The sequence below is a fragment of the Prionailurus viverrinus genome, chromosome F2 (assembly GCF_022837055.1).
Source record: "Prionailurus viverrinus isolate Anna chromosome F2, UM_Priviv_1.0, whole genome shotgun sequence".
Lineage (NCBI taxonomy): Eukaryota > Metazoa > Chordata > Mammalia > Carnivora > Felidae > Prionailurus > Prionailurus viverrinus.
Genome location: NC_062578.1, coordinates 20,019,988 through 20,046,090, shown reverse-complemented (window position 1 = coordinate 20,046,090; position 26,103 = coordinate 20,019,988). Strand labels below are relative to the sequence as shown.

The 26,103-nt window shown below is 41.2% G+C and overlaps 1 protein-coding gene across 4 annotated transcripts in view; it reads left to right on the top strand.

Annotated features, from left to right (window-relative positions):
* Nucleotides 1-26,103, top strand: part of SLCO5A1 (solute carrier organic anion transporter family member 5A1) — a 310,848-nt gene that overhangs the window by 271,151 nt on the left and 13,594 nt on the right. For all 4 annotated transcript variants that reach the window (XR_007148759.1, XM_047842985.1, XM_047842982.1 and 1 more), the window contains one exon: nucleotides 8,889-9,087. Coding sequence is in view for 3 of the 4 variants with exons in the window: in XM_047842985.1 (XP_047698941.1) it covers nucleotides 8,889-9,087 (199 nt within the window). In the remaining variant the exon portion in view is untranslated. The remainder of the gene's footprint in view (nucleotides 1-8,888; nucleotides 9,088-26,103) is intronic.

Below are 26,103 nucleotides of genomic sequence, written 5' to 3'. Positions count from 1 at the left end.
AACAAAATGCAGTAACTTAACACCAAGGGCTTTGCTGGAGGCTTATTATAAAAACCGAAAAAGTTACTAAGACTCCATTATTCTTCTGTGAAATTTCCTCTGCAAGGCTTTTTCCTTTTTTGCAGTAATTTGGTTCAAGCTTTCGCTGTTTTGCCTGAAGTTGCCCAGAGCTGGTGAAAAATGGAAGGCAACACTCTGATTTTTGTATCTCATCATTCCGAGTTGTTCTTGCCCTCTGTGGTTTTATTGCCTACATGCAGAAAACGCTTAGGTTTCTAAGCCATAAGAGATGAAATATTAATTTGATTTGATTTTTGAATCCCTTTCCTGACGCAGCTTGGCACTTGCCGTTATGTATTATCGTAGCCGGGCCTTTGCAAAAACCTGAAATGAAAAGTGTGGTTGTTTTCTTTGCTGAATGTACCTTTCTATTACCTTTCCTTCAGTGCTCCCGAGACCTCGGATCCCCGAGATTGGGAATCTCATGTTTCCCTTCTCCTGTACAGTGTCTCCCTGTGTTGGCAGAGTTGAAGAAAGTGTCATTGTAGGTGAATGAGCCCCCTTTGCCTTAGTAGGAGTTAAATATGAGCTTTATATTGTATCTCCATGATGAAGTCACGGAGGCTGAGGCTTCTAGAAGTGTGTCTTCCATTGAAAGACTTTATTAGTAATTTCAGCAAGGCCAGGCGAGAAATTTCAGAGCATTCTCTCTTGGTTAGCTGCAAGTGGTCCCATCTGAGCCACACTGTGGCTGTTGCCGGGCACTCGGAGAGGAAGCTGTGGTCGGAGAGGTCTGCTTCTCGCACTGTGTCCTCTAACAGGAGCTACAGAGGGGCAAAACTTGAGACAGGCTGTCTGCAGCAGCCTCATGTGAGGCGAGCCACCCTGCCGGCGTATCCGCCTCAGGAGGATTCTTAAAAGAACTTCCTATAAATTCTTCCATTTGGCCCATAGGCTTCCCTTTAGAACTGGTAGCTTTGATAGTGGCACACGCTGTTCCCTTCAATACACATGGGCTGCTTCTCCTAATCCAAACAAGGCGTGGTTCTGGGCTTTGCTGCCCCTGCTTTAGAATGTGACTAGATGTTATGCCATGAGCTATTGTGGATTTAAAGAAACTCTCTGTTCTCTGTCTTACGACAGCCACTGAATTATAAAAGGGATACCAGACATTCACCCCGATACACCGAATCATAGTTTGTGAAAGGATTTCTGAGCTTTTTCACAGGGTGATACTGAGATATGAAGGAGGAAGAGATACATTGTGCTTCTTGTGACACTTTGTGGATTTATGTATTGTTTGTGAAAGTGTATGCTTACTATGCTGTCTATTCTCGGAGCACTTAAAATTTGCTAGCTTTAAGGTTTGGATTTTTTAAATATTCTCTTCTTTTATTCCCCTTTTATTCTTTTATTCCTTGTGATTAACTTCCTATAGAAAATGTTGCAAGGAAAAGTAGAAGCTGAAAAGGGTAAACTCATTTACCCTGGATGATAGGAAAAACATTTGTTTTGTATTACAAGATTAGAAGCACAGTCTTTGGAAAAGTTAAATAAATTTGAGTTTGTTTCCCTGCTCTATCACATCGTTAGATGTTTCCTCATCTGTGATGTGGAAAGAGGCTATCTTTCTTCAAGCCTAAGACACCATTAATTGTACGATGCTGCATGATTTGGAGTCTATGAAAGGAAAATGCTTTTAATTCGATTATGCCACGAGGCTAAGATACTTTTGATTGTAAGACACATTCTGATTTCAGAGCAACTCAAAATCCACACAATTCTGGGAATGAGATGAGATACTATATGTCACTGTATGTGGTATATAGTCTACACCTGTGCGTGTGTATGTGTATGTGTGTGTAAAAAGAGAGGGAGAAATAGAGAACGAATGAATGAGAACAAACTGGACTTCCTTCTTTTCCAGATGCCCATCCTGTTCTTTCCCCTCCTTCCCCGTGCCCAGCTCCCTTCCCCGTGCCCAGCTCCCTTCCCCTCCCCCCCCTTCCCCGTGCCCAGCTCCCTTCCCCTCCCCCCCCTTCCCCGTGCCCAGCTCCCTTCCCCTCCCCCCCCTTCCCCGTGCCCAGCTCCCTTCCCCTCCCCCCCTTCCCCGTGCCCAGCTCCCTTCCCCTCCCCTCCTTCCCTGTGCCCAGCTCCCTTCCCCCAACGCAGCAGCAGAACCTCAAAGTCATAATGGCTTATTTCTTACTGACTTACGTTTGCAAACCATTTATTTTTCAACGTAACTAAAGAAAACTTTGGATGTGAAACACATAGGATCAGTGAATTTAGAGAAAAGCGCATGAGGACATCTGAGATTCTGAGTATCTGTTAACTTAGTTCACACCACAGTGGGACATTTTGCACCATTGTGATTTCGTGATAGAAAAGAGGTATCAGAGGGCTGCGGACATCATAGGCATCATGTGCCTTGTCACCTTCAGTGGCTTGCCAGTTACGTTTTTGCTAATAACGCTCAACTCAGAATTTTGATAACAGCGAAATTTTTCAGGCATCATTTAGTGCCTGCCAGGCTTAAACTGATCTTTAGCAGCTTATTTTGGTCCCGAATGAGGTCTTAGATTTCCTACTTGTAAAATAGGATATAGCCTAGTTCAGGAATAATTAGAAAATGGAAATGAATAAGCCATTTGAAGTTTTTGTATAATAAATTCTAAATAACAAAGCTTGTTCTTTCATCCCTACATTTCCAGGTCCTGGTAAGTGCTAGAAAGGTGTGAAGATCATAAAGAGAAAGTCCCTGCCATGTATAAAGACCTGAGAGTCTAGCAGGAAAGAAAGAGGTAAACACAACAGACAGTGGAAGGCCTCATGACAGGAGTTAGCCCTGGGTACCATGAAAGTAAATTATTGTTCAATAGCAATAGTGGCACAATTCAGGTTCCCTGAGCCTGGAACGTTCTCGATGATGAGTGGGTCACCTAATCTTTTCCTCTTCCTTTTCAGTTTAAGGTTTTTTTGCATCCCAAATCATGCATTAAGCGTAGGTATGTTTTATGTGTCTATTTGCAATACAGATAATTTCTACATATTGACAAAAACTAGAGGGGAGGGGAAAAATTCCACCAGTAGCTTTAATATTTGGCAATTCAGTGAATATCATTTTTCATAAAGACCTTTGGACTCCATGAAGTTACACTTTATAAGGGCAAGGAATATTGTGACTCAGAGTAAAAACTTCAAAATCGAATATTACGGGATAGTGCTTGACATAAGAGAAAGAAAGGAAGTAGGACAATTAACATGTTGACTTGCTTGGATAAGTAAGTAGATAAAAGATTTCCAACTGGAAAACAGCAGGATGTTCACAGACCTTTTATGAAGTCAAACAGGATCCTCTGCTTTGTTGCCAATTAATGTAGCTATGAGGTCTTTAAATTCAGACGTATACACACAGTACTAAATAGCTAACAGAGATGTATGTGTTTAAAACACATAGTAGTGGGGCGCCTGGGTGGCTCAGTCGGTTGAGCGTCCAACTTTGGCTCAGGTCATGATCTCGCGGTCTGTGAGTTCGAGCCCTGCCTTGGGCTCTGTGTTGACAGCTCAGAGCCTGGAGCCTGCTTCAGATTCTGTGTCTCCCTCTCTCTCTGCCCCTCCCCTGCTCATGCTCTGTCTCTCTCCGTCTCTCAAGAATAAATAAATGTTAAAAAAAAACTACATAGTAGCTAAACCTCAAAGTCTTATATATTAAAGAACACATAAAAGTTTAGTGTTCAATCTTACAGATTCAATCCTATAGACAAAATAGCGTATAGAGATTTTTGCCTAATTATAATTTCAATATGTTGATTTGTGCAAATGTTAAACTCATTAATATTAGGTAGATAATAATGATGTTCATATTTATGATGATGATCACCAACATTTATTAAGTCCTGACTCATATACTATGAGTCAGACACTGTCTTAAGCGCTTTATATCTCTTAACTCACTTAAAGCTAACAACCTATGAGGAAGATACTATTCTTAGCCACATTTTACAGATGAGAAAATCGGAGGCCTGGGAATATTCAGAAATTTGTCCAAGGACACACAGTTTGTAGGTGGCAGAGCTGAGATTTGAACTCCGGGAATGTGTCCATGTGGCCTGTACTCTTACCTGCATTTGTCTCTTAGACATCTGCAAATGCACTGGCTTCTATCCTCTACCACTCCCTTAGGCTGGGTCCCTGAGTTCAGACCTCCACCGTCTCCCCTCATACACACAGACTTGATGCTTTTTTCCCCTGCCCACCCTCTTGTACCCCCTGGGTCCCAGCCATGTCTTGGCCACTAGAGGGCGTGAGGAGCAGAAACTCGGGGACTGCACAGCCATGCCGCCAGGGCTGGGAAAGGGGCTGATAGGGAGCAGAGGCTCTGAGGAGCCAGGAGGCAGTTGGAAGAGGGCTCTCTGGGTTCTGAGGACAAAGGGAAGGGGTGAGCACCAGCCAGTGAGGTGGATTTGAACGCAGACACGGTGCGTGGTAGGCGGGCAGCTTCTGCTGGGAGATCCCATCTTATATATTTACATCTTATAATATTTATTTATTGCTATCTAAAAGTCGAGTGTTCCAATGAAGCCTTTCATAAGCCAGAAGGGCATAAGGCGGAGAAGCAGTTATAGTTAATTTATATGGAAAAAATGTTGAGCATTACCAGGCTCAAAATACAACCCCTCTTAGGGGCTTCTGATACCTTAGGAACCTCTTCCTGATGATGCACAAAACAAATGGAGATAAAGCACAGATGCTCACAGACACTTCAAAGCTGCGGGGCCTGATGCTGAGATGCTGAGTGTGGTTCCCAGGGAAGGGGCTTAGCGGGGCCGCTTTCAGTGCCTTTATAACCCCTTGTTGCCAAACAAATGCTGAATGCTATTTTCACTCTTCGCCTTTTTTTTCCCCCCATAAAAGTGAAAATCCTCTTTGGATTTCTTTTGGTTAGCAAAAGCAGAAGATGCCTGTAATTTCCCCTCCCTACAAGGCAGTGGGGGAGTTGGCCAGGCCTAGGATGCAGTGTGGTGCTGGGTGGGAAACCAACTTCCAGCCCCTCCAGGCTCTGCACAATCTGGTTTCCCCAGAGCCAGGCTTTCAGAAGGGGCAGCGAGGAGGCTCTGCTGTTACCCCCGTTCTCCCCAGAACCAAATCTGCCCTATTTATCCCCTGTGCCTGATATTCTAACAAGGAGACGTTTGGGTCTCTTACTTAAGCCGGAGATCTGAATGATGGTACAGATTACCATGAATGGATGGTCAGAATTTCTGTTTGGATAGTGCAGTGAGATTTAGATGAGACGGGGACATCAGGAGAAAATTTTAAGGCGTCTTCACTCTGCTCAATATAACCTCATATTTACCGGTGACAAATTTGCTGTTTTGAAGAGTTGAATACTAATTAGAACGCATAGTCAAATAAATTATATTACTTTTATTTTTATTTATTTATTTTTTATTATTTATTTTTGAGACAGGAGAGACAGAGCATGAACAGGGGAGGGTCAGAGAGAGGGAGACACAGAATCCGAAACAGGCTCCAGGCTCTGAGCTGTCAGCACAGAGCCCGACGCGGGGCTCGAACTCAAACTCACGGATCGCGAGATCATGACCTGAGTCAAAGTCGGCCGCCTAACCGACTGAGCCACCCAGGCACCCCAATTATATTACTTTTAAATTGTGACCTGAGCCATGAGCATGGAGGTTTGTTTTGTTTGTTATCCTGGGGGGTCTAGAACAGTATAAATTATTTAATTGAAATAAAGATTTCATGAATGTGTCATTTTCACTTTAAAGAGAAAGTCTTGCCTATTTATTTGTGTAGATAGAATGCGTACTCTTCCTTAACGATGATGATATTTTATTAGGCAGATCATTTAAGCCCAGAGCTCTGGTCAATTTACCTAGAAGATTCCAGGGACCTGGTAACTCTCAGACACATCTGTGGTGATGTGGACAGAGCGCTGGGCTGGGAATCAGAGACCTCACTTTTCCTTGTGAGACACTCTCTCCCTTGTGTACGCTGTGGGACCAATCACTCCTCTGAGCTGTCAGTTTCCTCATCTGTAAAAAGGTCATTACGGATTTTGCAAAATCAGGGCTGTTGTGGGGATCACAAGATGAACACTGGTTGCCAGGCAAAGCTCAGGTTTTAGATTAATCTAATCCTTCTCTGCTCCTTTATGTGGGTTGCTGAACATGCTGGAGCAAAAACCATCCAACCGTGTGTGCTGCTGGAGACTACCGACTTCTGAAAGCCAATCTCATCTGGACCCGTTGGGCTCTCCACTTGCAAAGCCTATTGCATATTCTCATTTTACTCTCCTACACAAATTATTCTAATCCTTAGCTGTATTTAAAATTCTCACGATCCCTGGGGCTCCTGGGTGGCTCGGTTGGTTGGGCGACCGACTTCGGCTCAGGTCATGATCTCACGGTCCATGAGTTCAAGCCCCGCGTCGGGCTCTGTGCTGACAGCTCGGAGCCTGGAGCCTGTTTCAGATTCTGTGTCTCCCTCTCTCTCTCTGCCCCTTCCCTGCTCATGTTCTGTCTCTATCAAAAAATGAATAAACATTTTTAAAAAATTTAATAAAAATTTAAAAAATTTCTCAATATCCCTTTCCTCTAACAGTTAGTTTTGTTTTCAATTATACAGAAAAAACAAACACACCCGGAAATAAAAAAAACAAAGCCATGTAAAAAAAGAATCTATAGCATGTTACCAATTCTTAAAGAAAAAAAGCATGGAAAAAAGACTGGAGTGAAATATGGCAGGATGTAATCGATGGAGTTTGTTCCTTCATACTTCTCTATGCTTTTCAAGTGTTCTGTTGTAACACGTATTACATTATGTCTGCAAAATAATTGAAAAATTATGAAACAGAAAAGCTACAGTTTGAGGAGCTGCCACCCACCTGTTGACTTCTCCCCCACCCCCTTCTCCCCTATCCTGTTCCTAGCTGGAATTAAGGGGTCTCTCTCTCTCCCCATCTAGTGCTAATGTGATCATCTATGCTGTTAATTCCATATTCTCTTGACTTCTCAAGGATCGTGCACTGGTATCAGATAAACCTTTCCCTCCACATTTAACCTCCCCTTCCTTTTTAGTCTGCTTTTGTCAGTATATAAATATGCTTAGTCCCCTCCAGTCTTAGCAAATGCATGACATTCTCCAAGTCCAAACTCTACCTTAATCCCACTCTTACCCTAGACCCACACCCATTTTTCCTTTTGTAGCCCAAGTTCTGGAAAGAGTCTGAATCTGGCTTCTTCCTTCACAACACCCTTAACATTGCTCTTGCCAAGATCTCTCGTGACATATTTGTCTCATTTCAGTCTTCACCTTACTCTCTTCTTCATACTTGGCTCAAATACAAATACTGCCGCTTCTGTGAAGCCCTCCCTGATTTCTCCCAGAGAAGGCTCACATGCTTCTTTTCCAGTATTCTTCCTGCCTTTTGTCTAATTGTTTTATTATAGTCTAATTTGTTTATTTTTATTTTAGATTATGAGGTTCTTGGGGCAGGCAATATAGCTTTTCTCTTAGCTTTTAAAAAAACTGTGAAACATAATGCACACAGAAATATGTGAATCAAAATTGAGAGATAATAAATAATCATAAAGTGAACATTTGTGTCACTGTTACCCAGGGCATGGAATGGCATGTTTTCAGTACTCCAGGAGCACCCTGTATCCTTTCCTGACCCCACCTGTTCCCCCTACTATCTTGGATTTATGACCCTTATTTTCTCGGTTTTCTTTGTAGTGGCTCTGCCTATATATGTATTCCTAAACAAAGCATTCAGTTCTATCTGCACTTGAACTTTTTACAGATGCCCTCATGTCATGTGTTCTGTTTTGTTTCTTTCATCGAACATTGCATGGGTATGATCCATCCTCATAGTTGAGCATTGTCATGACCTTCACTTTTGTTGCTGTAGAGTGGCCTTTCATCATATGAATTTATAACATGCAATGTATCTATTAATGGACATTTGGTTTATTTCCAGTTTTGGGCTATTATGATGCATCAGATTTCTTGTACACTTCTTTTTTTAAATGTGTATTTATTTATTTTTGAGAGAGAGAGAGAGAGAGAGAGAGAGAGAAAGAATGTGTACACAAACAGGGGAGGGGCAGAGAGGGAGGGAGAGAGAGAATCCCAAGCAGTTTCTGTGCTGTCAGCGCAGAGCCTGACGAGGGGCCCAATTCCATGAACTGTGAGATCATGACCTGAGCCGAAATCAAGAGTCAGAGCTTAACTGACTGAGCCACTCAGGCTCCCCTCTGGTACACTTCTTTTGATCCCCATGTGCCTGAGTTTCCTTAGGGTATAGATCCAGGATTGTGACAGGATGGGTGTATCTTCAATTCTACCAGATAATGGCTAACTGTTCTCAAAGTAGCTGTCACAGTTTACATCCCACCAGCTGTGCAGAGAGTGACCACTGCTCTATGACTTCGCCAACATGTGGTAGCATCGGCCTTTAAAATTTTTATCGACACAATTGGTGCAGAGTAGTATTTTACTATGGTTTTAAATTGTATTTCCCTCTTAGCAATGAGGGTGAGCACCTTCATGTGTTTGTTGGTCAGCTGGATTTCCTCTTTAGTGAAGGGCCTGTTCACGTTTCGTTCACTTTTTCAGTCGGTTGCTTGTCTTTATTTTATTGATTTGTAAAAGTTATTTTACATTCTGGATATGTGTCCTTTGTTGGTTGTATGTGTTGAAAACAAATTATACTATAAAATCATACACATTGAAGATTTATTGATTACGGGACTTTTTTTTCCTCAGTGCTAATCAGTAAGTAGGAACAGGAGTAATTAGAAAACAAATTACAGTGTATGTTAACCTTCAGAGTAATCCTGTCCTTCCCTTCTTCTCTCTAGGTGTTATTATTGTCCCCAGTGCCGGTGTGGGGATTGTCCTGGGAGGCTACATTATAAAAAAACTGAAACTTGGTGCAAGAGAATCTGCGAAACTAGCCATGATCTGCAGTGGTGTATCCTTACTGTGTTTTTCCACCCTGTTTATCGTTGGATGTGAAAGTATTAATCTAGGGGGCATAAACATCCCATATACAACAGGGTAAGTATCCTGAAAGAGCCATTTTGTATCGTCCTGATCATGAGTTGAGTGCAAAGCCCTGTAGTGTTGGTACCCAGGGCTGGACCGTCTCCTGCTCTAGGCGGGTCTCCTGTGCACGTTCCGTCTCCCCGGGGGGGCGGGGCATGCGCTCGTGGAGGGCAGCGGCCATGGTCCCTCCTTGGTCCCTGCCCCTTTTGACCCTCACAGAGTGTCTCCTAGTATTTTGGTTATAACAGATGAGGAGGAGATGCTTGTTGGGTTAAAGGAAATGGTTCTTCTTTATAATGCAATGTTTTGAGTCGCTAATATGTTCACGTAGTCGAAGAACATAAAGCTCAGTGGCAATGTAACGGGAAAGAAAAGTCTTGGTCTTACCCAAGTCCTCCACCTCATCCCCCCCGTCAGAGACAAACGAGGCAGGCGCTTTAATTCATTTCTTACGTGTCCTGCCAAGGCTTCTTTATCGAAGAGACTATGAACATGTATTTAAAGTTTTACCTGTGTTATAGCCAAAAGGTAGCATTCTATATATGCTTTCCCAGCTTTAAAAAATATATGACAATATAGCTTGGAGATCTTTCTGTGCCAGTAATAATAATACAGAGCCTAGCCTACCCTTATATCGACACTCTCTGATGCTTTACTCATTAATCCTCATGACAACCCTATCAGGTAGGTTCTATGATTATCTTGGTTTTACAGATGGCAAAACTGAGGTACAGAACACACGTACTGGGGGTAATGCTGATAATATGTAACACACAGCTAAGAAAAAAGTTCCAACCTGTAGCATTTGCCGATTTCGGAGATTTGATTATCCCCACTGACGCTGATTTTAAGCTAACCGCGTGAAGATACTGAACACCAAGCTGGGAGGAGATGCCCAGTCACGTACCATTATATAATATTTCTATCAAAGAGGTATTTAGACTTAAAGAGCCTGGTGAAGACGTAGAGAGTAGTATAATAAAATAATTAGGAGGCAATGAATTGAGTATTTATTATCTTTGTATTATTTATTTAACTGTAAGTTTATATAACTTAACTTTAAAAAAAATTTTTTTTAACGTTTATTTATTTTTGAGACAGAGAGAGACAGAGCATGAACGGAGGAGGGTCAGAGAGAGGGAGACACAGAATCTGAAACAGGCTCCAGGCTCTGAGCTGTCAGCACAGAGCCCGAAGCGGGGCTTGAACTCATGGACCATGAGATCATGACCTGAGCCGAAGTCGGCCACTTAACTGACTGAGCCACCCAGGTGCCCCTATATAACTTAACTTTTAATAATGGCTATGCTAAACAAGCAGATGACTAAATCCTTGAAAATTGAAGATTTTATGACCCAGGGTGGCTGTGCTGGATGTTACATCAAACTTAATTCAGACTTCACCCCAGAGAATTCAGAGTCTGTGCCGTTAGCACTCCTTTTAACTGCTATGTAACATTCCATTTAATTCTGTTTTGTAATTTAACCAGTCCCCATTTGACAGGCGGTTTCCAATCTTTAGTCATTAAAAATAATGCTGCAAAAAATAATCTCATGCCTATATCACTTCTCCTGTGTGCCATGTATTTGTAGGATAGATTCCCAGAAATGAGATTGCATTGAATATTGCCTCCCCGGGTGTTGTATAAATTTGTACCCTTACCAGCAATGGATCTGAGGGTCAGTTTCCCACACCCTGTCCAAAGGAAGGTGGAAAATTCTTCTTTGAGAGTTATGAAAACCATAACTTATATTTCTTGAGCACATTGGGGTTATTAGAATCTACTCATTGGACAGAATTTCAGTGCCTAGATTTTGGTGCTTGGTATCAACGAGCACCGTATCCTTTTGATTTTCAGTGGAGTTTTATCTTATAAAATGTTCCACCTGAACTTTGAACAAGAAGAGCTTTAATTTCACTTAGCCAACCTAGAATATCAGAAAGAAAAAAGGAGGAACTGCCAATCAGAGCTTATTTGGATGACAGAATATGGTCACTTGTCTCAGGAGTCTTTTTTTCACCAAGAGATGTGGGTCTGGGCATTGCATGTACTGATACACAACTTCTTTTCTGTGCCTATTACAATGGCGTAGGAAATAAAGTCTTCAAAAATTTAAGGGCAGTTTAGAATAGGAGCCCAGATTCTTGAGTTAAATCTGAATTTGCATCTTCACTTGGCTTGGCCAGTTGCTTAACTGTACGCCTCAGTATCCTCATCTGTAAAATAGGGTGATGATAATAATGCCTTAGTTCCTTCAGGTGTAACAGAGTATCATAGACTGGGTGGTTTAGAAACAACAGAAATTTATTGCTCACGGTTCTGGAGGCCGGGAAGTCCGTGATCAAGGTGCCGGCAGATTCGGTGTCTTATGAGGCTCCCCTCCCTGATTCATGAACGGTGGTCTTTTCTCTGTGTCCTCATATGGTGGGAGGGGTAGGGGATCTCTCTAGAGTCCTTTTCATAAGGGCACTCATCCCGTTCATGAGGGCTCCAGCCTCATGGCCTAATAACCTCCCCAAGGCCCAACCTCCAAATATCATCACACTGGGGGTTAGTTTTCAACCTATGAATGCTGCGGGCACCCAGACATTTCATCTACAGCAATAAGAATCACCTTAGAGGCTGCAGGCGGGGACAGCATGAGTAGCACGTGTAAAGCTCTCACCTTGGTGCCTGGCACACAGTAAGCGCTCACTGGAAGTTAGCTATTGTTATCAGTCATCACAAATACTCTTCTGGTATTTACCTCTGTATTTTCAAGACATAATGTGTAAATTAACCAAATTGAGACATTATGTATGACTTCCTATCTTGATAAATGAGGAGTTCAGTTTCCCATTCATATATTGTGGTCAAATCCTTCTTGGATATTCTTATGCTTGATCCTGCCAGTATTAGTAACTGCTGAGGCACAAGCAGTATGTCATGATTAGATTTCTTCTTGTGTACAACGTTGACTTTCCTGGAATTCATAATTGTTTTATTTTCATTCCCTTTGTTCTCTCTGAATGTGTCTGGCTTCCTACATTCTCTAAGGGCTCAAAATATCTCGCTGTGATTTTTCTCCTGTCTGATAACCTCGTGATTCCATTTCCCACCCCTTGGAGTCATCTAATCAGAGTCCTGGCTGCGCCCAGCCGGCTCCCTGGAATCCCGTTTGCCTCTGTATGGATCCTTTGTTCCTCTGAGCTCACATGCCTCTTCCTTGGCTCGTCCCTCATTTTGTGAGAGCACATCCCTCAGTAGCTACAGGAAGGCTATAAAGGCTATAAGTTTTTTTTTTTTTCCTGAATATTGTTCATGAAATAGCTTTAAAAAAAAAAAAGCTGTTATATTTGATTGCCAAGTTGGCTGGGTAAAGAATTTTAGATTGGATGAATCATTTTCACTCAATTTTATTACCCCATTGTCATCTAATTTCTCATGCTATTGTGGAAAATCTGGCCTTTCTTTTTCCCAGTCTTTTGTATGTACCCTATTTTTTCTTTCTAGGAGCTTTCAGTTTACTCCTGGTGTTCCTGAATTTCATCATGATATACTTTGGAGTGGGTTTCCACCCCTCCCACCCCCTGCTCTGAGCACTTAAGTGAGCTTTTAATGTCTGGAAACTGTGTCCTTCAGTTCTGTTTTTATTTTTACTTAAATTTTGATATTTTTTCCTCACCATTTTTTCTCTTCTCTCTCCTTCATTGATTCTCTACTATTCTTTATCACCTATATTGTATAAAACACTTTTTTTCTCCTACTTTTGGAAAGATTTCTTCAGCTCTATTTTTTTCAGTCTTCTGCTAAATCTTTATTTTGAATATTGTATTTTTTCAAAAGTTATTTATTTATTTTTGAGAGAGAGAGAGAGAGAGAGCACAAGAGGGGCAGAGAGAGAGAGAAAATCCCAAGCAGGCTCCACACTGTCAGCAGAGCCCAATGTGAGGCTTGAACTCACGAACTCACAAACTGCAGGATTATCACCTAAGCTGAACCAATTGAGCCACCCAGGTGGCCACATCCAAATTTTTGATTGTTTTTTTTTGCTTCTAGTCCTCTTGCTTCATAGGTGGAATCCCTTCTTTTACTTCTCCAACATTATTTAGAGTTTGTTTTCCTTCCTGAATTGTCTGTGTCCCCTGAGTGCCTGCTTTCTATTTATTTTGCTGTCCTGATTATGTTGGAATCTTCCCTTACATTTCTGGTGATCCTTAGCTTTCTCTTAGTATTGAAGAACATGCGTTTAAAAAGCTAGGTCAGTGCTCTGGTCTGACAGTAGAGCTTGTCCTTTGGTGGATCTCACCGTAGGTAATGGGAGATGGGGAGCTGGCATTTTCATTGGGGTAATGCATGTCAGAACTTGAGGCCTTACCTCTGGAGGGCTTTGGCTGCTCAGGAGACGGGTTCTCCTGTTTCTCGGCTGGAGCTGTGTTGGGATAGATTCAGGGTTGTAAGCCTAGCTTCTGGTGTTCTAGAGCTGGGAGTGGGATGGTGGTGGGAAGGGGCCTGGGTCCTTCTGTTCATTCTGTAGACTTTTACCTAATTCCCCTGCCATCATTCTAGCATCTCACCAAAGGTCTTCTTTATATGTGATGCTCTTACGTCCGTAGACTTTGGTTTATTTTCTCCAGAAAATAAAGGCATGAGGGAAAAAGTAGTCATCCACTAACTAGAGTGGGGATGGAAATCTGCTTAAAATTGTACATTTAGACCACAGCTTACTTGTGTTGTCTGTCCTTGAGTTCTTTTTTTTTTTTTTAAAGTTTATTTATTTTGAGAGCAAGAGAGAGAGGCAGAGAGAGAATCCCAAGCAGGCTTCTTGCTGTCAGCAGATCTTGACACGGGGCTCGATCTCGTGAACCACGAGATCATGATCTGAACCAAAATGAAGAGTTGGACACTCAACTGACTGAGCCAGCCAGGTGTCCCCTGTCCTTGAGTTCTAGAGGCCTATTCTTCTTTCCCTGACTACTAGCCTTTACCATGCTCATATTATTTTTTAAGTTCTCAACATACTTTGTTTTATTGAATTCTTGTTTTTCTGTAATCTTATTTCAGTTGGACTAGTTGCTTTCTAGGTGTAATTTATATTCTGGAAGCTTCCTTTCATGTATCTCAGTTGTATCCACTTTTTTAGTTGTTTGTGTATTTGTTTATTTGTTAATTCCTTGTTTTGCTGGAGAAAAATACCCAGATACCTCCCTAGGAAAGAGCCCGTGGGAAGAAAAACTTTTTGATCCTGTAAATGTATTAAAGCATCTTTATTCTTTCTCTCACATTTAAAGATAGTTTGAGGGGGTATGGAATTATAAGTTATAAATTGCTTTTCGGAGAACTTTGAAACCACTGCTTTGTCATCTAGCATCTAATGTTGCTGGTAAGAAATTTAACTCCAGGCCTAGCTCTCATTTCTCTGTAGCCAACTTTATTTGGACGATTTTAGGAAATTTTTTATCCAAGGTGTTCTGAAAGTTCATAAGGAATGCTTTACCATCCAATTTTGTCTTGGCTGGACCCTTCCAATGTCACTTTCTCAGAGAGGCTCTCCCTCTCTGCCCAACCTAAGGGAACCCATTCTCCCCTTTATTGCATTACTCCTCCTTAATTTCCTCGTAGCACTTACCACTAGCTGAAGTTATCTTGTTTAAGTACGTGCTCTGCTCTTGTCTTCTGTTTCTAAACTATGAGCTCCTTGAGAACAGTTACTACAGCTGTCTATATCATAACTGCATCCCCACCATCTGAAGCAATGTACAGCGTTTGTTGCACGAAGGAATGAACAGATGAATGAATGTTTTGGCCTAGGGCTTTGTTCGTTCACTACATTAGGCACTCTCTGAACCGTCTTAATCTCACACGTATGTCTTAAACTCCAGGGAGGTTTTCTTCTGCTATAGCTTTACATACTCTCTCCATTTTCCATGCTCTCTCCAGGATTCCTGCTAATCTGTTGTTGGAACTTATGGACTGGTTGCCTGTATGTTTCATTTGTTCTCTTGTATTTCCTATGTCCTTTGCTCTGAGAGATTCTTCCATGCTTTGTTTTCTATTCTTTATGTAAATTGTCTTTTTATTTTGAGAATAACTTTTTTCTTTGTTGTATTCTGAGTGTTCCCTTTTCATAACATCCTGATGTCTTTTTTTTTTTAATTTTTAATGTTTATTTACTTTTGAGAGAGAGAGAGAGAGACAGGGCATGAATGGGGAGGGAGGCGGGGGAAGAGAGACAGAGGGAGACATAGAATCCAAAGCAGTTTCCAGGCTCTGAGCTGTCAGCACAGAGCCTGACATGGAGCTCAAACTTATGAACTATGAGATCGTGACCCGAGCCAAAGTTGGATGCTCAACTGACTGAGCCACTCAGGCGCCCCGTTCCTGATGACTTTTTACATAGTAGTATCTTCTCAGATCTGTGTATATAATTAGATTTTTTTTTTTTTTTTACTTTGTTTCTATGCCTCACATTTTGCCATTTGATTTTAAGGGTTAGTTTTTCTGTTCGTTTATTCTGGGCTTTACAGGCTGACAAGACTCAGTCTAGCATCTTTCAGGTTATGTGCTCCACCCTCACCCCCATACAAACATGGTGGGGGGGGTTAGTCTCCGTTGTCAAAATCTAGAGTAGAAGCTTAGCTTTTTGAATTTCTTCCAATTTCTTTAGAGGAGAACGTTCTGGAGAATGTCTGGGCTCTGACGTGGGGGTGGAGGTGAGTGAATATGAGAATGGAAGGATCCACTGGTACAATTTTCTCTCCCTCAAACCTCAGCTTCCTCCTCATCTGGGGCTTCTGCCGCATCTGATGACTTCGAGCTCACAACCTTGTGGAGCCTCATGGAGGGTCCATGGGGCAGGTTGGCTCTTCTCCAAGGTGGTATCTGCTCATCTGCTCATAATATACGTATTATGCGTATCCACTTTGCTCTTTTCATGAAGTTTGGTGTTAGTCTTTCCATTCCTCTTTGCTGGCATTATTCCTTTTAATTTTGCTCGCTTTAATTTTAAGTGCATTCTCAGAGGTGGGGTGGGGAGGCACCCCCCCCCCCCCCCCCCGCCTGCCATCTTACTTGCTTTCAAACTGCAAGTCCTCTCAAGAATTTAAAGCCCTTGCTTAGCACCACATCAGTCTTGCCAATCCTGAATCAACGGACTCTGGACTCTCCAGCACTATGGGCAAAAATTACATGCTTGTGCTGATTGGCCCCATTGCAAATTGATGAGTTCCAATCTTAGCAGCCCTCGTCTTTGCTGAGCAATCCATTTCCTTGGCCCTACTCAGCTTCCTTTCCTGTGCCCCAGCATGGTTGCATTTTTTAAAATTCTTTTCTTCAACTATTTTGTCTTACTCTCGTCTTCTTTTTCTTGTTGGACATCCCAGATTCTGTGTTAGTGAGAAAACAGGGGTCCCAACAATGAACTTCTTGGCCTTCTCTCCCCTCTCCCCTCAAACTCCTTTGTCAAAGACGGTGTTATTTTCAAAGAAAGTACCAGAGCCATCAAGTTTCTAACTGTGTGACCTTGGGAAAGAAAAAAAAAAAAGCTAATATTGAGTTTTGGTTTCCTCATGGCAAAATTGGTGATAATGTCAGTCACATCCGGTTACAAACGTAATTACATAAAACACATGTGGTTGAAAAAACAAAATACTGCAGACGGGTTAAAAAATGGGAAGCCAGTGTCTCTTTCCTCCGTCCTCAGTCTCCAGTTTGAAGCTTTCCAATATTTTGTGTTTGTAGTTTTGATTTTGAGGACTGTATTAGGGAAGTTTTCTGATATTTCCTACCACGGAGTCCAGCACTTAGTATACGTTGAAAAAGTCAGTTTCTTGTCTCTTCTCCTTTCCCTTCTAGATCATACAAAGCAACTGCCTTTTCTTCTTTACAAGATGAATGAATGTCTGGCATCTGTGTCTGGGTAGGGATGTTATTCATCTAGTGATGTTGAACTTTTAAGAACTTGATGAAAATAAGCATCTTAATCACCCAATTCCATGATTTATGCTACACTTCTTCTCATTTGATTGTATCCAACAGAGGAAAACTCGGTAAGGCATGCTGGAGGCTACTTCAGGTTTCCATTCATTCCAGTAGTTGCAGCCTGACTTCATCCAAGTTCATAAATTAGCAACATAAAAACCCAGTTTCCTTGGAGAATTCGTCTGGCTTCCCAAATACTTCTAGGAAGGTAGTCTAAAATTGAATTAGTGTAAACACTTTTGGGGGGGGGGGTGCAGCTGCAAAGGCTTGGCACTTTTTTTTTTTTTTTTGACAGAGAGAGAGAGAGAGAGAGAGCACGAGCATGAGCAGGCAGGGGACGAGCAGAGAGAGAGAGAGGGAGACACAGAATTCAAAACAGGCTTCAGGTTCTGAGCTGTCAGCACAGAACCCAATGCTGGGCTCATGACAGCTCAGAGCCCGATGTGGGGCTTGAACTCACAGACTGCAAGATCATGACCTGAGCCGAAGTTGGACGCTTAACCGACTGAGCCACCCGGGCACCCCTAGGCTGGGCACTTTAAGAACAGCAGTTATGTTTGTGTGAAGAGTAAGAGGGTCCTTTCTCCAAGCAGGGTGTGGACTACATTTCAGCCTCTCCTTGCTCCTTTGGCTGGGTGCTCTTGTGCAGTGTACAACCTGCTTATCGGTCTGGCTTGGCCTGTTAAGTAAAAGCTGTTCTGCGTGATTTTGAGGCTTGCATGTGGGACTTTTTTTTTTTTCTCCTTTAAATCCAATAGAGAGATGAAGGGAGTGGCAGTGAAGAGAGGAGTCTTTGTTCAGTGTCTGTTTGGTTCGGCTCTGGTGATCGGCACTTGCTCGTGTGTATCTTTTATATATAATGCTTGCAACACCACTCTACTGTGTGTACTATTACCTGCATGTTTTAATTAAAGAAACTGGGCTTACAGATGAAGTGATTTGCCCAAAGTCCTCAGTTAACAAGGAGCAGAACCAAATGAAACCCAGATTATCTATTTCAGAGTTTGTTCTTTCTGAGCACCACGGTCAGTTGCTGCTTTATCTCATGTGGGGAAACACTGAAGCGTACTCACCACCTCCTTAGGAAGAGAGCTAGAGAGATTGTATCTGTTTCTGTCAGTGGCGCATTGTTTCTTCATTTTTTTCTTACAGCTGGGTTACAGGCATAATGCTGTGTCTACACAGTGCTGTAGCTCAGAGGCTCTTAAATCAACCCGCCTAGATTTTCACCCCAGCCTTGCCACATACTAGCCATGTAAGGATGGGGAGATTCTTCAACCTTTCTGTGTTTGGTTTCCACACCTTCAAGGTGAAGATGCTGATAGATACTATGTTGCTGAATTGCCCTGAGGATTGAATAAAATACTTTGCAAATTCCTTAATCTCTCTGTGCGTCAGTTTCCTCATCATTAAGCTGCATCAATAACAGTACCAATCTCTTAGAATTATAGAAAGATGAAATAGGATAAAACCCATACATGCTAAGCAATTGATAAATAACTATTTAATGGCATTTTTTCTCATTTGAAATTCAAGAAAGAAGCTCAGAAAGATTGAATAACTTGCTCAGTCACACAGAAAATGATAGAACTAGAATTTGAACCCAGGTTTCTCTGACTCTGAATGCAATGCTTTTAATTATTAAAATGCTCTGAAAGAAGGGGCGCCTGCGTGGCTCAGTTGGTTGAGCATCCAACCTCGGCTTAGGTCATGATCTCCCAGTTCATGAGTTCGAGCCCCACATCAGACTCTGTGCTGACAGCTCGGAGCCTGGAGCCTGCTTCAGATTCTGTCTCCCCCTCCCTTTCTCTGCCCCTCCTCTGCCCATGCTCTGTCTCTCTCTGTCTCTCAAAAAAAATAAATGTTAAAAAAAATTAAAAAAAAATAAATAAAATAAAAAGTTCCAAAAGAAGAAAAAAGCACAAAGAAGCAAGCACAACCTATGAGCTACTTCCATTTATTAAAGCCTGTAAGCGAAGCCCCAGGTTCACCAGCAGGATGAATCTTCTTATATTAAAGGACCTGATAACTGATCCATCTTTGAATTTGTATCAAATGCTCAAGAGGTACCTCAATGCCTGATATGGGGTTGAGATGTTTTAGAAAGATGAACTTTTCCTGTTGAGCCAAAATGGAGTCACAGTCTTTTTGCAGAATGAACCTGACATGTTACTTACTGGTGGTTCCCCTAGAAAATTCAGATTTCATAGCCAAGGTGTGGAAACAACCTAAGTGTCCATCAACAGATGGATGGATAAAGAGAACGTGGCATACAATGGAAAACTACTCAGCCTTACAAAAGAAAGAAATTTTGCAGTATGTGACACAATGGATGAGCCCCGAAGACATCACGCTAAGTGAAATAAGCCAGTTACAGAATGGCAAATACTGACTGAATCCATTTATACGAGATAGCTAAAATATTAAATTCATGGAATCAGAGGTGGAATGATGGCTTGAGGAAGTGGGAGATGGGGAGTTGCCAACCAATGGGCATCAAGTGTCAGTCAATCGGGCTCTAGAGATCTGCTGTACATCATTGTACCCATAGTCAACTATACTGTGTAATACACTTAATGTTTGGCAAGAGAGTAGATCTCATGTTAAGTGTTCCAGCCACAATATACTAAAATAAGAAAAAATTCAGACTTGAGAATTGGATGATTTTTCATTATGAAAGATGCTAGTGCTCCAGTTGAATATCCTGGCCCATTTCCAACCCAAGTAATTACATTCCCAGCACCCACTATGTCCCTGCAGTTTTAATTAGGAAATGTGTTTTGCTTCCCCTCTGTGTCTGTGTTTCACACAGGTATGCCGTAATCATCTCGTTGCCATAAGAGTCAGGATTTACTGTGAACACGGTGGCTTAAATAACACTTTATATAAACACACTGCATAATGTGAGTTCTTTCCTCTTTGCCACTTCTTCTTGAAAAGTAATTTTTAAAAAGGGGTTAGATCTGATTCCCATGTACAGAATTGTTCAATAGTACTGGGTCTTGATAAATCATTTCATAATGCTAGCTTTATTATCTTTCATTTGTCAAGTGTCATCTCTTTGAACTCAACACTAAGATCTATTATATCATCCTCTGGTTTTGTGACTTGACTTACTGCACCAGAATGTTTCCAGGGGTGATTTCTTGAGCTGTGAGGGGGAATCATTTTCTCAGTTTTCTGTGTTCGGCAGTGACTTGGATGGAGTGGTCCACCAGGTTCAACCAAGTCCAAAATCTCAGAGGTTGGGAATTTTCCCTGAAGTGGCCTCTCTCAGTATAGTTTTATTGACCCAACGTACTGAAACAATGGAAATTGAATACAGCCTGCTAATTCCTACCTTCTCTGAAACTTTCCCCAATTCATGTCATTCTCTTTGTCACCACTTCTTCCCCTGCCGCAGGGTGTATTTGATACTCTATTACCAGCCCTCTGCGTGGCTATCATTTCTGGCCACATCACTTCTAAATTCTCTAATGAAACCATTCATCTCCTCATCTGTGTCTTCAGCTTAACCTACTGAAGTTTTCTCCCATTGTTTAAATCTTTTGGTGACATTCAAGATCTTTTATTTGTTATAGACATTAATAATTTTCAGAGAAATTCCAGAAAAGTAGAGGACAAATAATTTACTTAAAAGATCTTAGGTATGTGTCTCTGGATTATCCTAACTACTTTAATTAATAGGCTTACAATTCATGTCTAGCTATAGGTGTATGATTTGATCTATTCTTGGCTCTGTTTGGGAGATACAAACAAAATTTGCTTTACTTCACTTTGAGAGTACCAAGGAGATACAAAATATAAGCAAATTTTCCTTCCAATGAGTTTTAAACTTTGTAACAGAGATCTAAACAAATAACATGAAATGTATAAAACTATGGAATACCTATTTAAATATAATAAGCCTTTTTATTTCAAAAATACCTATGAATATTAATAAACCCAGGACCAAATTTACCATTTTATAATGTCGTATTAACATAGTCAATAAGAAATGTTTATCATTTAATGTAGCGGGAAAAATAGAACCATACAAAATCTTGGTAATGATATGTTATCAATGTTATTGTATATGCATATTGAAAAAAAGACCAGAAAGTGATAGACTAAAAGCATAATATGGTGGATATTTCTGGGTGGTAGAATCACGTGTGAGTTTAATTTAATTTTTCAGTCTTTTTGTATTGTCCAAATTTTGTACAAAGAGTATGTGTTACTTTAGTAATAAATAAAGGTGTTTCAAAAACTGTAATAGGTGAAGGAGATTAAGAGGTACAAACTTCCAGCTATAAATTAAGTAAGTCATGGAGATGAAAAGTACAGCACAGGGAATATAGTCAATAATACTGTTATAACCATTGTAAGGTGACGGATGGTGAGACTACACCTACCATGGTGAGCACTGAATAATGTATAAAGTTGTGAAGTCACTATATTGTACACCTGAAACTAGTATAACATTGTATGTCAACTACACTTCAATAATATGTTTTAAAAAGTAATTCTGGATTTATTTATTTTTTTTTTAATTTTTTTAATGTTTATTTTTGAGAGAGAGAGAGAGGGAGAGAGAGAGAGAGAGTGCGAGCGTGAGAGGGGGAGGGGCAGAGAGACAGAGATACAGAATCCGAAGCAGGCTTCAGGCTTCGAGCTGTCAGCACAGAGCCTGACGCGGGGCTCGAACTCACAGACCGTGAGATCATGACCTGAGCCAAAGCCAGACGCTCAACCGACTGAGCCACCCAGGCGCCCCTTTTTTCTTTTTTTCTTTTCTTTTTTTTTTTTTTAAAGTAATTCTGGATTTAAAAAGATGGTTTAGTACCTGGCTGGCTCAGTTGGTGGATCATGTGACTCTTGATCTTGAGGTTGTGAGTTTGAGCCCCACTTGGAGCCCCCCATTGGGGCTCAAACCAAAGAGATGGTTTGTATAAGTTGTAGGTCATTATATATAAATTTCAAGTTAAAACTCACTTGAATTTATGTGTGAATTTATTTGTTGACTACAAAGCTCAAGGAAACTTTAACAATAAAAATAGTGATTGGAAATAGTAATAACTTTCATGAATGTAGTCCTCTAGTAAACCTGTTCTATTACCTATATTATGTAATGTATGATTCCTTGGTTACACTTGCTCTCCTCATACAGGCAGGAGGGGCATTAATAGCCATAGACTTAGATTTGGCCCCAGGTCATATGGCTACAAAATGGTAGGCCTGAAACTAGATCCCAGTTTAGTTCTTTTTCCCGAATTATCTGTAGGAGTAACTTCGAAAATGACTTACTCCTTTATTTATTTATTTATTTATTTATTTATTTATTTATTTTTTAAACGTTTACTTATTTTTGAGACAGAGAGAGACAGAGCATGAACGGGGGAGGGACAGAGAGAGAGGGAGACACAGAATCTGAAACAGGCTCCAGGCTCTGAGCTGTCAGCACAGAGCCCCACGCAGGGCTTGAACTCACAAACCTTGAGATCATGACCCGAGCCCAAGTCAGGTGCTTAACCGACGGAGCCACCCAGGCGCCCCGACTTACTCCTTTTTGAAAAGAAAAACGTCATTGAATGCCTATTGTGCTTGTGATTGTATTACTTTAATTCATTTACACTTCTTTCATGTGTAGATAAAGACCGCACACCAGTATCTTAGTGCCTATTATGTTCGAGGAACAATGCTGGACACTGGCTGTGCATTTACTCACCTAATCCTCTCAACAGCCACGTGATAAAGACATTATGATCTCTCTTTCACAAGTGTGAAATCTCTTTAGATTGGTTCACAGCACTTGCGAGCTGTAGGTATGGAATTGAACCTGCTCCTTCTGACTCTAATGCTCAGTCACGGTGAAAGGTGAGTGCCAGATAAGCTGCATGAGATGAAGAGGAAGGAAATGGGATGAGGTGCCTGGAAGACTCATGCTAGAGAAACTGAAAATACAGAAGTTACGCAAAGCTGCCTGCCAAGTATAGGGGTTTCAGGGTGTAGGCCACAGACACAGAGATAACTGGGTTTAAACCCATCTTTGATTCTTGTGAACTTTGACAGTATCTATCCTCTCAATTTCCTCATCTAAAAGATGAAGGCACAGTCATAACAACTTTAATTCTTGTGAGGAATAAATGAGGTAGTTTATATAGAGATTTCAGTGCACAATTCCTGGAGTAAAAATTGGGCTCTTTACTCATTTAGTTTTAAATGATAATGGTGATTATGATTATAATAATAATCACTATAAACCTGAAGTCGCATAGCTCTATACAGCCAGGGAAGCATTTTAATATGAAGCCAAGAATTTAAGTGGAATAAAAAAAACACATTCTAATTGAGGTCTTCTTGAATTCAGTTAGACTTGAATATATAGTGACTTGAGAGAGATATCACTTTTTTCTAGGTGATTGGTATTTTTTCCTAAAAAGGTACCTGCTATGTTAATCATATTCTTTTAATCCATGTGACTTGGGCATAAGAAGCATGGATTCCCTCTTTTCGTATTTCTCAATAGAGAGCCACTTAAGAGGAGGCAGAAGGATGGTTGGGGAGCTCCTCTTTGATTTATGGGGACCTGTAGAAATATGTCAGATGGGGAAGTCCAAGTATTCTTAGGTCTTGGGGTGGCATAATTTGACATACTCTGTGGGGTGTGTGTGTGTGTGTGTGTGTGTGTGTGTGTGAGAGAGAGAGAGAGAGAGAGAGAGACAGAGAGACAGAGAGAGAGACAGAGACAGAGAGAGATTTGAGAACAACTGTCTTCTTATTTACCCAGCTGTGATAGCCCCATGGTGGACGTTATTACCTATGTTAAACCATAATCTGTTTTATTATTGTATATTATTTTAAATAAATATTGATCTTTAAGCAATTTATTTAAAAAACATTAGGCAGCAAGCTTGTTCTTTTTTTCCTTTTTTGTTCATTTAGTCTCCCCGTGGCTGGTTTTCTCGAAGCCTCAGTGATTATGGAACACATCATTGCACTTTTTATAGTTTCTTATTTTTTAAGATCTGCAAACTGTACTAGATAATCTCAGAGACTGATCCCATCTCTCTAGTTCTAGAATTCTGCCATTTTTATTTTTTTATTTTATTTTATTAAAAAAAATTTTTTTTTTTAACGTTTATTTTACTTTTGAGACAGAGACAGAGCATGAACGGGGGAGGGTCAGAGAGAGAGGGAGACACAGAATTGGAAGCAGGCTCCAGGCTCTGAGCCATCAGCCCAGAGCCCGACGCGGGGCTCGAATTCACTGACCGTGAGATCGTGACCTGAGCTGAAGTCGGACGCTTAACCGACTGAGCCACCCAGGCGCCCCTCTGCCATTTTTGTGATAAGATATCAGGGGTGACTCTCAGGCTTGCAACTTGGACCAAATGGTTATTTGTTAGTCCGTTTGTTAGTGAGGCCTTTTTCTTCACTTGGAATGAACACTTACATTGATTCAGAGCTAGCATGAGCCTGATCTGCAAAGCTAACTTGTCAGAAATGCTTTAGTTCATTGGAAGGGGACACACAGTCCCTTCGCACAACGTGGACGTGGTACACTGTAGCCTGTACGTTTAGTACTCCCACGATGGGCTCACTGCAGGCCGGTGAGTGGTGCTTAGTACTATTCAGGCTTACACGCTTATGCCATTATTACAATCCAGCCTGTTTTCTGAAAAGTGAGTGTCAAGCAAGACGTTATTATTCCTAAAATTTATTTTATTTTATTTTTAAAATGAGCGCAGTGTAAAGCATTAACCATGTTGGTATCTTTCCCTTTTTTTGTGCCACTGTCGCCTTTTCCCCAATGACTTTTTTGTGAATACCCACTTCTTTTCACTGCTATTTATTTTTGTTGCCTGTCTTGATTTTCTGAGAGCTTTATTGTATCATTTCTTTGTTTCAGACACCGTGTTCTCATGAGAAAAGCAAACATACCCAGTGGTGACCTAGGAATGTGCCTCTGTTTCTGGAACTCAGGAAAGCTTGTGCTTCCTGTCACCGGGGGTTTTAAGCATCTGTTTATATTCTCTCTAGATTCATTTTTCTCTCTTTTAGTTCTCGGGTGAGAGGAGGGTACAGAGGGAGAGGGAGAGAGAGAATCTTAAGCAGGTTCCACACCCAGCACGGAGCCTGATGCAGGACTGGAGCTCGCAAACCGTGAGATTGTGACCTGAGCCGAAATCAACAGTTGGATGCTTAACTGACTGAGCCACCCGGGCACCCCTAGCTTCCTTTCTCTTGAGTGGACGTACCCATAAAAGAGAGGTGTTTGGAATCTGTGGTGCTCATAAATGAATATGAATCGTGATCTTCATAAGAAATTCTTTGTAACTTCTAAATAACAATAGTAGTAATTATATTGTATGGATTTGAAGCCTGTTGTTTTTAGTGATTACGCGTGCAAACGTATAAAAACCCTTTTATTGGGTCATGGCTTGAAATGTCACTCTTGAGGAACTAGTGAAGACAGTGGCAAGGTACAGAGCGGTTTTCAGATGTACCAGTTAAATGGCACTAATTAGCGTTATAGTGAATCATTTGACCTCCCTGGACATCTATGTCATTGTCTGTGGAATGTAGTAAGAGGTCTAGAATGGGCTTTCTCATCGTCACCCTCAGGACTACTAAGACTTGGGCAGGTTAATTTGTTACTGTGTGTGTGTGTGTGTGTGTGTGTGTGTGTGTGTGGAGGGGGTGGTGTTCTGTGTATTGTAGGATGTTTAGAAGCTTCCCTGGTCTCTGCCCACTAGATACCAGTAGCACTTCTGTAGTTATGACAAACAAAACTGTTGCCTAGGAAACAAAATTGCCCCTCAGGAGCATTACTGGCCTAGGACTGCATTTCCTGAAATATACAACAAAATGATAGGAATCCGCGAGTTTGTGGACATAATTGTCAGAGTCTTGTGACCAAATTTCTTCTGTGGAATGACATAAATGAAGAACAGAGTATATTTTACATTTGCCTCTTTAGAAGACTTTCTTGATAAGGTTTAAATACTGCCATGAATTTGTTCCTTCCATTAAAATTTGAGGACTCAGTTATCAAAGTGTGAAAGAGGACACAGGAAAGAGCCCTT